This window comes from Haematobia irritans, chromosome 4 (genome assembly GCF_050003625.1).
Source record: "Haematobia irritans isolate KBUSLIRL chromosome 4, ASM5000362v1, whole genome shotgun sequence".
NCBI classification, from domain to species: Eukaryota; Metazoa; Arthropoda; class Insecta; order Diptera; family Muscidae; genus Haematobia; species Haematobia irritans.
The window spans coordinates 82427234-82443409 of record NC_134400.1 but is presented as its reverse complement, the minus strand read 5'-3'; the positions used below and the strand labels follow the sequence as shown (position 1 = coordinate 82443409).

Below are 16176 nucleotides of genomic sequence, written 5' to 3'. Positions count from 1 at the left end.
AGGTTGGCTGATAAGTCCCCGGTCTAACAAAGAAAAGCACATTTTTTGTCAAAATTCGTTTTTATTATTCATAGTTCCCTTCAAGAGCGATACAACGATTATAACGACCTTCCAAGTTTTTAATACCATTTTGGTAGTACTCCTTCGGTTTTGCCTCAAAATAGGCCTCAGTTTCGGCGATCACCTCTTCATTGTAGCCAAATTTTTCCCTGCGAGCATCCTTTTGAGGTCTGAGAACAAGAAAAAGTCACTGGGGGCCAGATCTGGAGAATACGGTGGGTGGGGAAGCAATTCGAAGCCCAATTCATGAATTTTTGCCATTGTTCTCAATGACTTGTGGCACGGTGCGTTGTCTTGGTGGAACAACACTTTTTTCTTCTTCATATGGGGCCGTTTTGCAGCGATTTCGACCTTGAAACGCTCCAATAATGCCATATAATAGTCACTGTTGATGGTTTTTCCCTTCTCAAGATAATCGATAAAAATTATTCCATGCGCATCCCAAAAACAGAGGCCATTACTTTGCCAGCGGACTTTTGAGTCTTTCCACGCTTCGGAGACGTTTCACCGGTCGCTGTCCACTCAGCCGACTGTCGATTGGACTCAAGAGTGTAGTGATGGAGCCATGTTTTATCCATTGTCACATATCGACGGAAAAACTCGGGTGTATTACGAGTTAACAGCTGCAAACACCGTTCAGAATCATCAACACGTTGTTGTTTTTGGTCAAATGTGAGCTCTCGCGGCACCCATTTTGCACAGAGCATCCGCATATCCATATATTGATGAATGATATGACCAACACGTTCCTTTGATATCTTCAAGGCCTCTGCTATCTCGATCAACTTCATTTTACGGTCATTCAAAATCATTTTGTGGATTTTTTTGATGTTTTCGTCGGTAACCACCTCTTTCGGGCGTCCACTGCGTTCACCGTCCTCCGTGCTCATTTCACCACGCTTGAATTTGGCATACCAATCAATTATTGTTGATTTCCCTGGGGCAGAGTCCGGAAACTCATTATTAAGCCAAGTTTTTGCTTCCACCGTACTTTTTTCCCTTCAGAAAACAGTATTTTATCAAAACACGAAATTCCTGTTTTTTTCATTTGATTCACAATAACAAAAGTTGCTTCAAAAAAGACGCTCTATCTCACAAACTAATTGACTTACAGACGTCAAATTTTGACACGAATCATTTGAAGGTTGGTACTATATAAAAATAATATGCATTTAATACTAGCGACGCCATCTATGTGTCAGACCGGGGACTTATCAGCCAACCTGTTACTTGTTATATGTATATTTTCCACTTGCCAAAAGGTTGGTATTAAGTTCGAGTTTAGTCGCTAAAATTGTCATTGTTTACGATTACTTTTCTTTAATAATCCATTTTAAGGAATACAAACTTTACAATAAAATATTTGTTATTTTAAATGAGTGAGAAAATTTTTTGTTTTTTCAAAATTTTGAACATAAATAACAAACCATAAGTCTATCAATGTTCGTGATGGTGTATAAAGAAAGAAAACAGCAACAGAATAGCAACCCATTCATTCGTCTTCATTTTGGAATCTTCAATTATCAGGTAACATTCATACAGTGACGCTAACCTTTTGTGAAAAAATTGGTTTATGATTTTTTATATTTGTAGGTATTGAATTTGTAAAAGGAGGACAAAATCGTTACGCAGCATCTTATTAAAAGTGAAAGGAACAAGAAGAAGAAAAGCATTACGTTTTAAAGTTGGTAACTTTACATGGAAATTGGAAATAGTAGAATAAGAAACTAATATTTCAAGGCCAGTCAATGCTGTTGATTTTAAATAAGTACATTTAATATATTAATAAAACATGTAAACACATTTTGTTTACACCGGAACATATGAAAAACATATTTTTCTAACAGTGTAGGTTCATTTACATTACTGACTAGAAACAATCGATCTTTAGAACACCTTATAGCATACCTGTAAAGATTTATAGTTTTGGAGCGTCTTTTGAACAGATCGAGCAACGGTATAATGCTCTTCCCCAACAACTATTGGATCCATTATGCGCGAGGAAGAATCTAAGGGATCAACAGCTGGATAAATACCTAATTCTGCAATTGGTCTCGACAATACGGTTGTGGCATCTAAATGTGAAAATGTAGCTGCGGGAGCTGGATCGGTTAAATCGTCGGCAGGAACATAAACAGCTTGTACGGATGTTATGGAGCCATTTTTAGTGCTTGTAATTCTCTCTTGCATTGTACCTGAAAATAGAACTCAACAGATATAACTCATGTGCATATGTGCAAAAATGATTACCTTACCCATATCCGTTCCTAAAGTTGGTTGATAGCCCACTGCCGATGGTATACGACCGAGTAAGGCAGACACTTCCGAGCCAGCTTGAGTGAAGCGAAATATGTTGTCTATAAATAGCAAAACATCTTGACCCTCTACATCACGGAAATATTCCGATACAGTTAGGCCGGTCAGGACGACTCGCGATCGGGCACCAGGTGGTTCATTCATTTGTCCATAAACCAAGGTTACTTTTGACGAATCATCATCTAGTGATATTACCTTCGATTCAATCATTTCCATATACAAATCATTGCCTTCGCGGGTCCTTTCCCCAGCACCAACAAATACTGAATATCCACCATGAGCCTTGGCTATGTTATTGATTAATTCCATAATTAAAACCGTTTTCCCAACGCCAGCACCACCGAACAGGCCAATTTTTCCTCCTTTCACATATGGAGCCAAGAGATCTATAACCTAAAAGAAAATACGAACATTTGTTGATTATTCGGTCAAATAAAGTAATACTAAACAAGTAAGGAAAGTCTAAAGTCGGGCGGGGCCGACTATATTATACCCTGCACCACTTTATAGATCTAAATTTTCGATACCATATCACATCCGTCAAATGTGTTGGGTGCTATATATAAAGGTGTGTCCCAAATACATACATTGAAATATCACTCGGTCTGGACAGAATTTGATAGACTTCCACAAAATCTATAGACTCAAAATTTAAATCGGCTAATGCACTAGGGCGGAACACAATGTTAGTAAAAAATATGTGAAACATTTAAATCTGAAGCAATTTTAAGGAAACTTCGCAAAAGTTTATTTATGATTTGTCGCTCGATATATATGTATTACGAGTTTAGGAAAATTAGAGCCATTTTTACAACTTTTCGACTAAGCAGTGGTGATTTTACAAGGAAAATGTTGGTATTTTGACCATTTTTGTCGAAATCAGAAAAACATATATATGGGAGCTATATCTAAATCTGAACCGATTTCAATCAAATTGGGCACGCATAGCTACAATGTTAATTCTACTCCCTGTGCAAAATTTCAACTAAATCGGGGTAAAAAATTGGCCTCTGTGGTCATATGAGTGTAAATCGGGCGAAAGCTATATATGTGAGCTATATATAAATCTGAACCGATTTCAATCAAATTTGGCACGCATACACCCTCACAAAAAATCGCTTCTGTAACATATACTCCCAAACATATTTTGCTTCAAGCATATACATTTTTGGGTATTGCCCAAACATTTATATGTTTGATCTCTACCAATATATAATATGTTTGAAAGCATATTGGTCTAAACAATATACGTTTGGGTAGTCTAAGTTCCAAACATTTTGTATTTTTGCATCCAAATTCAATAATGTTGTCTTCCAAAAAACAATATGTTATTATGTGACCATATAATATGTTTGGAAGCATTTTGCACCCAAAAATATTATATGCTTAAAAAAAATTCTCCCAAACAATATTGTGCTCAAAATTTTATTTACTTATTTATATATTTACAATCATAACGAATTATGAAAATAAACAGGTAATATAGGTGCTAACAACATAGGTTTTCGACCTGAATGCTCAAAATTTTGTTTCTGCCCAAATGTATATTCCCCGACATCTTTCTCACTTCCACGAGATTTTTTAGTTCTTACACCCTCAAAAAAAATCGCCTCTCTAACATATGTTCCAAACATATTTTGCAGGAAGCACATATATTATTGGATACTGCCGAAACATTAATATGTTTGTTTTATGTGAACATATAATATGTTTGGAAGCATTTTGAGCCCAAACATATTATATGCTTGGAAGAATTTTCCCCAAAGAAGATTGTGCTCATTCCCTAACATAATTTTCACTTCCACGAAATTTTTCTTGGCACCTTTTTCTGTAATACTAATAATGTTGAAGAAATTATTCAATTTTATAATTTTTTTAAATTTTACCTTTCGCCTGGACGGAGAATCGAACCGAGGACCATACAGTTTGTAAGCCAACACACTACTACTGAGCTACGTAGCTGTTATAGTCACCAGTAGACAATTATCGTTATAAGTTACATTTATATAGCATAGTTTGCAGCGCCCACGAGCCCATGCAAACACAACCTTATTTAACAGAAGCATACATGTGTTGGCAACGTGGAGCAGTGGTTAGCATGTCTACCGTACATGCAAAGGGTCGTGGGTTCAATCCCTGCTCCGACCAAACATCAATTTTTTATACCCTCCATCATAGGATGGGGGTATATTAACTTTGTCATTCCGTTTGTAACACATCGAAATATTGCTCTAAGACCCCATAAAGTATATATATTCTGGGTCGTGGTGAAATTCTGAGTCGATCTAAGCATGTCCGTCCGTCCGTCTGTTGAAATCACGATAACTTCCGAACGAAACAAGCTATCGACTTGAAACTGAAATTTGGTACATGATGTTGGTATATGGTCTCTAACAACCATGCAAAAATTGGTCCACATCGGTTCATAATTATATATAGCCCCCATATAAACCGATCCCCAGATTTGGCTTGTGGAGCCTCTAAGAGAAGCATATTTCATCCGATCCGGCTGAAATTTGGTACATGGTGTTGGTATATGGTCTCTAACAACCATGCAAAAATTGGTCCATATCGGTCCATAATTATATATAGCCCCCATATAAACCGATCCCCAGATTTGGCTTGTGGAGCCTCAAACAGAAGCAAATTGCATCCGATCCGGCTGAAATTTGGTACATGGTGTTGATATATGGTCTGTAACAATCATGCAAAAATTGGTCCACATCGGTCCATAATTATATATAGCCCCCATATAAACCGATCTCCAGATTTGGCTTGCGAAGCCTCAAAGAGAAGCAAATTGCATCCGATCCGGCTGAAATTTGGTACATGGTATTGGTATATGGTCTCTAGCAACCGTGCAAAAATTGGTCTACATCGGTCCATAATTATATATAGCGCACATATAAACTGATCCCCAGATTTGGGTTGCGGAGCCTCTAAGAGAAGCAAATTTCATCCGATCCGGCTGAAATTTGGTACATGGTATTGGTATATGGTCTCTAGCAACCGTGCAAAAATTGGTCCATATCGGTCCATAACTATATATAGTCCCCATATAAAACGTTCTCCAGATTTGACCTCCGGAGCCTCTTGGAGGAGCAAAATTCATCCGATCCGGTTCAAATTAGGAACGTGGTGTTAGTATATGGTCGCTAACAACCATACCGAAATTGGTCCAATCACACAAAACTTGAAACTAGAGCCAAAAATAATCTACCAAAATTTTATTTCTATAGAAAATTTTGTCAAAATTTTATTTCTAGAGAAAATTTTGTTAAAATTTTATTTCTATAGAAAATTTTGTTCAAATTTTATTCGGTTCATAATCATGGTTGCCACTCGAGCCAAAAATAATCTACCAAGATTTTATTTCTATAGAAAATTTTGTCAAAAGTTTATTTCTATAGAAAATTTTGTTAAAATTTTATTTCTGTAGACATTTTTGTCAAAATTTTCTTTCTATAGAAAATTTTGTGAAAATTTTTATTTCTATAGAAAATTTTGTGAAAATTTTATTTCTATAGAAAATTTTGTTAAAATTTTATTTCTGCAGAAAATGTTGTCAAAATTTTATGTCTACTTTGTCAAACTGAATTATATACGTATTGGATCGATCTTTTTCGATTTAATATATACCACGTATGGACTTACATACAATTTAGAATATGGTGTTAGGAGGTTTTAAGATACCTTGCCATCGGCAAGCGTTACCGCAACTTAACTGCCACTTGTGGGTGGCAGTGTTTAGAAGAAGTTTCTACGCAATCCATGATGGAGGGTACATAAGCTTCGGCCTGGCCGAACTTACGGCCGTATATACTTGTTTTTAATTTACACATTTATTTTATACTATATTAAATTTTTATAATGAAACTTCGAAATGTGGGTTATTAAAGATTTACAGTCAGAAATAGTGCTTGATATAAACGAAATGGACTGAGCTTTTGGCTTAGATATTATTTTTTTATTGCAAAAATAACAATTTTGTAATAAAAAACTGGTTTTGGTATAAAAGTTTGAAATTTTGGAAGGAATAATATAATTATTATAATAATTTTATAATATAGACAAATTAAATAATAATTAGGCTTAAATTAAATAATATTTAGACTTAAGCATATACAATTTTTGGCCTTATCATAAAGCAGTTTCCGAAACAACATATAAGCGGTTTCACAGAAATTGCTCTCTTTTGATTCTCTCGCTGTGTTAATTTGATATCTTTCGTCGACCCTCCCGGTTTTTATCTCTATTTCTTTCTCTATACTCTCTCTCTCTGTCGCTCTCTGAATAAAATATCACAACATATATATGTTTACTCGAAATTTGTAAATGTATATATGTTTACATTCACACATATAATTTTTATGAAACATACATGCCCCAAACATAATATATTCTAACATATTAACATATGTGTTCCAAACATTTAGTGTTAGTTTGAGAACATTACATGTTTGCACCTTTTGCCGGACGGGGATTCGAACAGCGGACCACACAGTTTGTAAGGATCAAAGAAGTAGCTGATCAATTGCCCAAGGAAAAATAAAATGTTAATTTTGTAATAACAAGCAACAACCACCAACTTAATTCAATATCGCTCCCTGATAAATAGCGCTCCAAGCTACTAAACACATATATGTTTATAGGCTATTTCTAAATTAATATATGTTTGCATCCACGCATATTATATTTACAAACATTTTATGTCCCAAACATAATATGTTCTAACATATTAACATATATGTCCCAAACATGTTATGCTAGTTTATGAACATTATATGCTTGCACTCAAAAATATTGTGTTTAAAAATTTGTGTTCCAAACATATAATGTTTATAGCCAAACATATGAAAAACGGTATTTTTCATCCGTGTAGTTACAATGCTAAATCTACTCCCTGTGCAAAATTTCAACCAAATTGGGCCAAAATTCTGGCTATTAGAACCATATTAGTCCATATCGGGCGAAAGATATATATGGGAGCTATATCTAAATCTGAACCGATTTCAATCAAATTTTGCACACTTAACTGTACTACTAATTGTACTCCTAGTGCAAAATTTCAAACAAATTCGGCCAAAAATCTGGCTTCTGGGACCATATAAGTCCATATCGGGCGAAAGATATATATGGGAGCTATATCTAAATCTGAACCGATTTCAATCAAATTTTGCACACTTGACTATACGACTAAGTGTTATGTTTGTACAAAATTTCAAGCAAATCGGTATAAAACTCTGGCTGCTGAGTCCATATTAGTGCATATCGGACGAAAGATATATATGGGAGCTATATCTAAATCTGAACCGATTTCTTCCAAAATCAATAGGGTTCTATTCTGACCTAAATCAGGAACTTGTGCCAAATTTGAAGGCGATTGGACTTAAATTGCGACCTAGACTTTGATCACAAAAATGTGTTCACAGACAGACGGACGGACGGACAGACGGACATGGTTATATCGACTCAGGGACCCACCCTGAGCATTATTGCCAAAGACACCATGCGTCTATCTCGTCTCCTTCTGGGTGTTACAAACATATGCACTAACTTATAATACCCTGTTCCACAGTGTGGCGCAGGGTATAAAAATAGATTAATTTGTAATTTTATAAATAGTACTCATAACAATGATGATTTAAAAACAAATTGTGCAAAAAAATAATTTTCCCCATTTTTTTAGTATTTAAAGACCTAAAAAATGAATAAAATAGTCTGAAATGACAATTTTTCAATTAAAATACTGCACCTTTGCCACCCCTAAAAATAGTATCATATATTGTATAATAATAATTACTAATGATTTATAACCATATATGTTTTTTATGGAAGATCCTTTCGTTCGTGTGACACCAATGCACTGAAAAAAAGCATACTCGGTTCCAAAGATTTTGTCTTTACTTTAAAAAATTTGGTATTGATTCCGAGCCAAAGAAGCGGAGAATACAAGTAAGGATACTTTTAAGACACAATTCTCTTTTAAATTTAGGTTTTGTGTACTTGCTTCTAGGAAGCAAATTTTAATTTTTCGCTTTTTTTCTTCATATGCTATCAAAGTCCTTTAAAAACGAGTTAACGGCAACTTTATTTTCCAAATTAGGACTCGACTTCCAGTAGAAATTATGCTACGATTTTTTGCTTTGTAGTCAAGATGCAAAAAGACAACAAATTTAAAGACAATTTCATTAAATTTAAAGAATTTTTCTGAATTATTAAAGTCAAGTTGACCTTAGCCTATAAATTATTTCTTTCATGTTAAGATACCCATTTTTAAGTCAAATCACTTAATTATAAGGACAATACGACTTCATTGAAAAGCTTAACGACTTTTGGACAAGGAAAATAACTTTATTTTAGAGAAATGTGTCTTCTACGCTAAGCAAAATTTGTATTCGTATTTTAAAGACATGAAATCTTTGACCTCACGACAATATTTTTTCAGTGTGCTCAGTGGTTTTAATATCCTCAAAACTCACTAACTATTATCTGATTGTCTTTTAAGATATGTGTCTTTATCCTTTGAATACCTATCCATTGATACGGGATTACAGAGTTCTTATAGGATCCACTGCATTGCGTTTTTAAGATATTTTTATTCTAGGTGTGATATGAAATAATCGCAACTACCTTAATTCCAGTTTCCAGCAGAACGGGATTAACCGACAAATCTGACATTGTTGGGGCATCCGCATGTATAAATGAGTGAAATTCGGATTTTATAGGACCACGCTCGTCTATAGGATCTCCGGTGACATTTAAAATTCTTCCCAAAGTAGCCCTACCCACCGGGACTCGTATTGGATGGCCAGTATCTACAACCTCCTGACCACGTCTCAAACCTTCTGTGCTGTCCATTGCTACCGTACGAACGATATTATTGCTCAAATGATGGAAAACCTGGAAGTGAATGCAGATTTTAGCTTAGCATTTAATACATTTAAGGTAAGACAAGACCTCCAAGACTAATCGATTTCCATTTTTGTAATCTGAAACTTCCATTGCGTTAAGTATTGCTGGAACATCATTGTCAAATATAACATCGACTACCGGGCCAATTACTGCGTGTATTCGTCCAGGTTTTGTTAGGAATTTCGACTCCTTACCGCCTGTATCACTAGCACTGTGTTTTGAAATATCATCGTCACAGAATTCACTGCAATGGTCTTCCTCTTCTCGCGAGTTGCAGTCCCCATCACCCTTTGTTGGTTTCATCCAATTAGAGCCAAGACGATATTCGCGTCTTATGCATTGGTGTGCAAAACCTGTAAATAGATAATGTTTAGGCTCGATGTATAATTACCCAATCTAAATTACCTCTAAAGTGTTTAGATTCGCCAATAATTTTGTTAAGGAAATTCATTTTTAAAATAGCCTTAAAGGATTTGCTTTATTGTTACCTCGTTTGTTGATAATATTAAAATATTTGAAAATTATATACATATATTCAAAGACTCCTTAGTTTTGAAATTTAAAATTGCAATAGCAAGTTGACATTTTTAGAGTAAACAATTTTAAGTTAAAAAGTGAAGTACTTCAAGGAAATAGCTAATTTTTCCATTGCTGCCGGAAGTTTGATAGTCAGATTTTGTACGGACGAAAAAGACTGTTTTTCGTATGTTTGGGTGCAAAAATTATGTGTTTGGAACTCACATTTTTAGCACATTATATTTAGGTGCAACTATATAATGTTTGGGACATAATATATGTTAATATGTTGGAACATTTTATGTTTGGGACATTACATTCTATTAAATATGCTGCAAGCAAACAAATGTTTAGAAACTAGAATGAACTATTTGTGGCCTTAAAAAGGATATGCACAATGCAAAAAATTGTTTGTTTGAAAAATTTTTAAAAATATATGTGCTTGAAGAAGAATATGTTTGGGAGTACATGTTACAGAGGCGTTTTTTTGAGGGTGTATATATTAAAATATATTTTATAATGATTCTCTGGTGGATAAAATATGTGTTCTGAGTTGGATTTTTCAACACAATGTTGTTCAATCCAAAAATATAGCATATGTTTCATAAATATAATTTTAGCTTTGGCCCCGAGTTCAAACGGAGTGATGAAATGATGAATGCTGTGCACTAAAACAAAGTTTATTTGGATCCCATGATTTTTACCTTCCTTAAAAGATTTTAGTATTAATTCTGAACCAATGATCCTGTTTCTTACAAATAGACATCTTTTAGGGAGCTACATGGACGAAAAAGATAGTTTTTCATATGTTTGGGTGTAAAAATTATATGTTAGGAAATCAAATTTTTAGCATTAGCATGTTCATAAACTAGCATCTCATGTTTGCGACATATATGTTAATATGTTAGAGAATATGATGTTTTGGACATACACCCAGAAAAAAGTGACCACTTCTTTAAGTTAAAATGAACTCGTTGTGAAGAAAGTTGGACTTCGTATAGCGCCAAAGACATTTTTATTTGTTTGAACGATGTGATTTTCGTAGAAATTAGGTAGAATGCATTCCATATATTAGTTAACATTTTCCTATATTTATGTACCACTACAGAATGAAAAATTTTTTACTGAATTGAATTCATATATGGATTGATTTTGTTGAACTTTTTTCATTCATTTGGACAAATCTTACATATTTGTGGTAAACCTTTTGCTTCAAAATTAGAACTGCTTACCTTCGTTTTTAAATACAATTTATTTATTTATATAAGCAATTTTTTCTTCTTTAAAATACATGTTTTATTAATATATTAAATGTACTTATTTAAAATCCACAGCATTGACTGGCCTTGAAATATTAGTTTATTATTCCACTATTTCCAATTTCCATGTAAAGTTACCAACTGTAAAACGTAATGCTTTTCTTCTTCTTGTTCCTTTCACTTTTAATAAGATGCTGCGTAACGATTTTGTCCTCCTTTTACAATTTCAATACCTACAAATATAAAAAATCATAAACCATTTTTTCGCAAAAGGTTAGCGTCACTGTATGAATGTTACCTGATAATTGAAGATTCCAAAATGAAGACGAATGAAGTGGTTGTTATTCTGTAGCTGCACTCAAAAAAGTGAACTCTCTATTTCACTAAAGCCAATTTAACTTTATTTTAGTTCATGGAATTATTATGTTTGGAGAAAGTTTCCTTTACTCTAATAATTTTTTGTGTCCGTTAGTTAAATTAACTAAAACCGAGGAAAAAAATATACTCAAATGAAGTATAAAGATTAACTAAATTCGTGTCTTCCACAAAATAGTTCAGAATTTCTTTAAATTTGTAAATTTTACCAAAAATGTGTTCATCATGAACTTCGAATATCACTAATGACATTCTTGCAATTTTGAACTCCAAATTTTTCTTTCAGACTACAAAATTTTCGTTAACAAGTGAAAAAACTTACTTATGTCTAATAAATTTTCTTGAATTTGTCGAAAAATATTTACTTATTTTTATAACATGCCAACGTGATGCCAACGTTTGTAATACCGTTTAGTTAAATTTTTCTACAAATATTCAAAATTTTCTAAAGTTAACCGAAAGTTTTCTTCCTGGTGGGTTCACTGTTTTTTCAGTGTGTCTTCTTTCTTTATACACCATCACGAACATTGATAGACTTATTGTTTGTTATTTATGTTCAATAATTTTGAAAAAAAAAAAAACGAAAAATTTTCTCACTAATTTAAAATAACAAATATTTTATTTGTTATTTATTATATTATTTTACTATACTATTTCTTAACAATCTCTCCGTATACCATAACAACGCGATTCCAACTAAAAAACAACCCACGCGCAAAAATATCGATTACATCGATGACAGGTATCGATTACAGGTAGATAAAAGAAATATATAACAAGTGTGTTTCTTTAAGTTTTGAAAGGATTGAATACTTCTTAGTACGAATGAACTAAAATATTTTTCTATGCCAAGTGTTATTCGTATGTATGATAAGCTTTCTATAATAAAGGAATTCAGTGTTATCGTTTTATAGGAAATATTACTAAATTTGAGGAATCTTGGTTATAGTTCGGTTTTTGTTTATTTTTACGAATGCTTTGCTATCAGTGAATACAATTTTCTTGTTCAGTAGTAAGTTCTTATAACCAGCGAAGAAAACAGTATTAGTAAAATTCTATGCCTTATTCTAGTTAATGAACTATTCCTAATTGCTTTCAGTTTAAGTAAATTTTATTATTTCACACCAAAATTTAACTTAAGGGAATTAAATTGGTTAAACTTTTTTCCTTCAGTTTCGAAGGCACTTTTTTCTGGGTGTAGCATTCTTTTAAATATAATATGTGTGAATGCAATCATATATTAGTTTAGAAATTTCCTATAAACATATATGTGTTTAGAATGAGAGACCGAGAGTGTATGCTGCAAGTAAAAAATGCAAATATCCAATTGGCGCCATAAAAATATATACACACAAAGAAAATTTCATTGAAAGGGTTTTCTACCAGTGTATTCCTAATATGAACAATACAAACAAAATTTTGTTTGGACCAATCCTGAAAATATATATGCTTGAAGCAGAATGTGTTTGGGAGTATATGTTACAAAATCTATTTTTTTTGGGCTTTAATAACATTAAAATTTGTTTATAAATTTGCACATTTTTAAAGCAACACAAGTAAGGAAAGTCTAAAGTCGGGCGGGGCCGACTATATTATACCCTGCACCACTTTGTAGATCTAAATTTTCGATACCATATCACATCCGTCAAATGTGTTGGGTGCTATATATAAAGTCTATCAAATTCTGTCCAAATCGACTGATATTTAAATGTATGTATTTGGGACAAACCTTTATATATACCTTTATATATAGTTTGTCCCAAATACATACATTTAAATATCACTCGATTTGGACAGAATTTGATAGACTTTTACAAAATCTATAGACTCAAAATTTAAGTTGGCTAATGCACTTGGGTGGAACACAATTTTAGTAAAAACCAAGTAAGGAAAGTCTAAAGTCGGGCGGGGCCGACTATATTATACCCTGCACCACTTTGTAGATCTAAATTTTCGATACCATATCACATCCGTCAAATATGTTAGGGGCTATATATAAAGGTTTGTCCCAAATACATACATTTAAATATCACTCGATTTGGACAGAATTTGATAGACTTTTACAAAATCTATAGACTCAAAATTTAAGTTGGCTAATGCACTTGGGTGGAACACAATTTTAGTAAAAACCAAGTAAGGAAAGTCTAAAGTCGGGCGGGGCCGACTATATTATACCCTGCACCACTTTGTAGATATAAATTTTCGATACCATATCACATCCGTCAAATGTGTTGGGTGCTATATATAAAGGTTTGTCCCAAATACATACATTTAAATATCACTCGATTTAGCCAGAATTTGATAGACTTTTACAAAATCTATAGACTCAAAATTTAAGTGTGCTAATGCCCTAGGGTGGAACACAATTTTAGTAAAAAAATATGGGAAACATTTAAATCTGAAGCAATTTTAAGGAAACTTCGCAAAAGTTTATTTATGATTTATCGCTAATTGTACTCCTAGTGCAAAATTTCAACCAAATTGGGCCAAAACTCTGGCTTCTTGGACCATATTAGTCCATATCGGGCGAAAGATATATATGGGAGCTATATCTAAATCTGAACCGATTTCAATCAAATTTGGCACACTTGACTATACTACGAATTGTACTTCGTGTGGAAAATTTGAACCAAATTGAACCAAAACTGTGGCTTCTAGGACCATAATAGTCCATATCGGGCGAAAGATATATATGGGAGCTATATCTAAATCTGAACCGATTCCAATCAAATTTGGCAAACATGACTATACTACCAATTGTACTCCTTGTGCAAGATTTCAAGCTATTCGGGATAAAACTCTGGCTTCTGGGTCCATATAAGTGCATATCGGGCGAAAGATATATATGGGAGCTATATCTAAATCTGAACCGATTTCTTCCAAAATCAATAGGGTTCTATTCTGACACAAATTAGGAACATGTGCCAAATTTGAAGGCGATTGGACTTAAATTGCGACCTAGACTTTGATCACAAAAATGTGTTCACAGACAGACGGACGGACGGACAGACGGACATGGTTATATCGACTCAGGAACCCACCCTGAGCATTATTGCCAAAGACACCATGTGTCTATCTCGTCTCCTTCTGGGTGTTACAAACATATGCACTAACTTATAATACCCTGTTCCACAGTGTGGCGCAGGGTATAAATATGGGAAACATTTAAATCTGAAGCAATTTTAAGGAAACTTCGCAAAAGTTTATTTATGATTTATCGCTCGATATATATGTATTAGAAGTTTAGGAAAATTAGAGTCATTTTTACAACTTTTCGACTAAGCAGTGGCGATTTTACAAGGAAAATTTTGGTATTTTGACCATTTTTGTCGAAATCAGAGCTATATCTAACTCAGAACCGATTTCAACCAAATTTGGCACGCTTGGCTACAATGCTAATTCTACTCCCTGTGCAAAACTTCAACTAAATCGGAGTTAAAAATTGGCCTCTGTAGTTATATGAGTGTAAATCGGGCGAACGATATATATGGGAGCTATATCTAAATCTGAACCGATTTCAATCAAATTTGGCACACATGACTATATTACTAATTGTACTCCTAGTGCAAAATTTCAACCAAATTGGGCCAAAACTCTGGCTTCTGGGGCCATATAAGTCCATATCGGGCGAAAAATATATATGCAAGCTATATCTAAATCTGAACCGATTTCAATCAAATTTTTCACACTTCACTATACGACTAAGTGTTATGTTTGTACAAAATTTCAAGCAAATCGGTATAAAACTTTGGCTGCTGGGTCCATATTAGTGCATATCGGGCGAAAGATATATATGGGAGCTATATCTAAATCTGAACCGATTTCTTCCAAAATCAATAGGCTTCTATTCTGACCCAAATTAGGAATATGTGCCAAATTTGAAGGCGATTGGACTTAAATTGCGACCTAGACTTTGATCACAAAAATGTGTTCACAGACAGACGGACGGACGGACAGACGGACATGGTTATATCGACTCAGGGACCCACCCTGAGCATTATTGCCAAAGACACCATGTGTCTATCTCGTCTCCTTCTGGGTGTTACAAACATATGCACTAACTTATAATACCCTGTTCCACAGTGTGGCGCAGGGTATAAACAGGAAAAGTTACATTTAATGTATAGTGTTTTTCGTAAATATTATGCAAAAGTGCATAAAATATTTCATTTTATTATGTACACGGACGAAAGAGAATTTTTTTCATATGTTTGGGTGTAAAAATTATATGTCTGGAACTCAAAATTTTTAACACAATATTTTTAAGTGCAAGTATATAATGTACATAAACTAGCATAACATGTCTGGGACATATATGTTAATATGTTACAACTAGAGGTGTGCGCATGACTGAAATTTCACTCACATTCACGAAGCAAAATGTTTATTCACGCACGATACGTGTGGTAGCCAATCCCACTCACGCACATTCACGAAATGAAAACCAGTACTCACGCACGAACTACTTTTAAAGACTCACACTCACGCACGATTCACGACAAATTCACGAGACTCATGACATTTTCCAAACGGAAATCAGCAAATGTAACAAAATTCAAAAATAGAATATAGTTCGAGAGCTAAATTAATTTCAATTTACATACGAGTATGAATTAAATATTGATTTTTTTCGTGAGTGCGATTTTGCAGAAATTTTATTCTCGCACACTCACGAACCGATTTTATTTCTCACGCTCACGCACGACATTTTAGTCCTATTCACGCACATTCACGA

The 16176-nt window shown here is 33.8% G+C and overlaps 1 protein-coding gene across 1 annotated transcript in view; it reads right to left on the bottom strand.

Annotated features, from left to right (window-relative positions):
* ATPsynbetaL (ATP synthase, beta subunit-like) overlaps window positions 1-9823 on the bottom strand; it is a 48262-nt gene extending 38439 nt beyond the window's left edge. The window contains exons 1-5 of the mRNA XM_075307656.1: window positions 9697-9823; window positions 9337-9644; window positions 9010-9279; window positions 2316-2769; window positions 1969-2255 (exon numbers count right to left, since the gene is read on the bottom strand). Coding sequence (XP_075163771.1) covers window positions 1969-2255; window positions 2316-2769; window positions 9010-9279; window positions 9337-9644; window positions 9697-9742 — 1365 coding nt within the window. The 5' untranslated portion in view covers window positions 9743-9823. The remainder of the gene's footprint in view (window positions 1-1968; window positions 2256-2315; window positions 2770-9009; window positions 9280-9336; window positions 9645-9696) is intronic.
* Between the last annotated feature and the right edge of the window lie 6353 nt (window positions 9824-16176).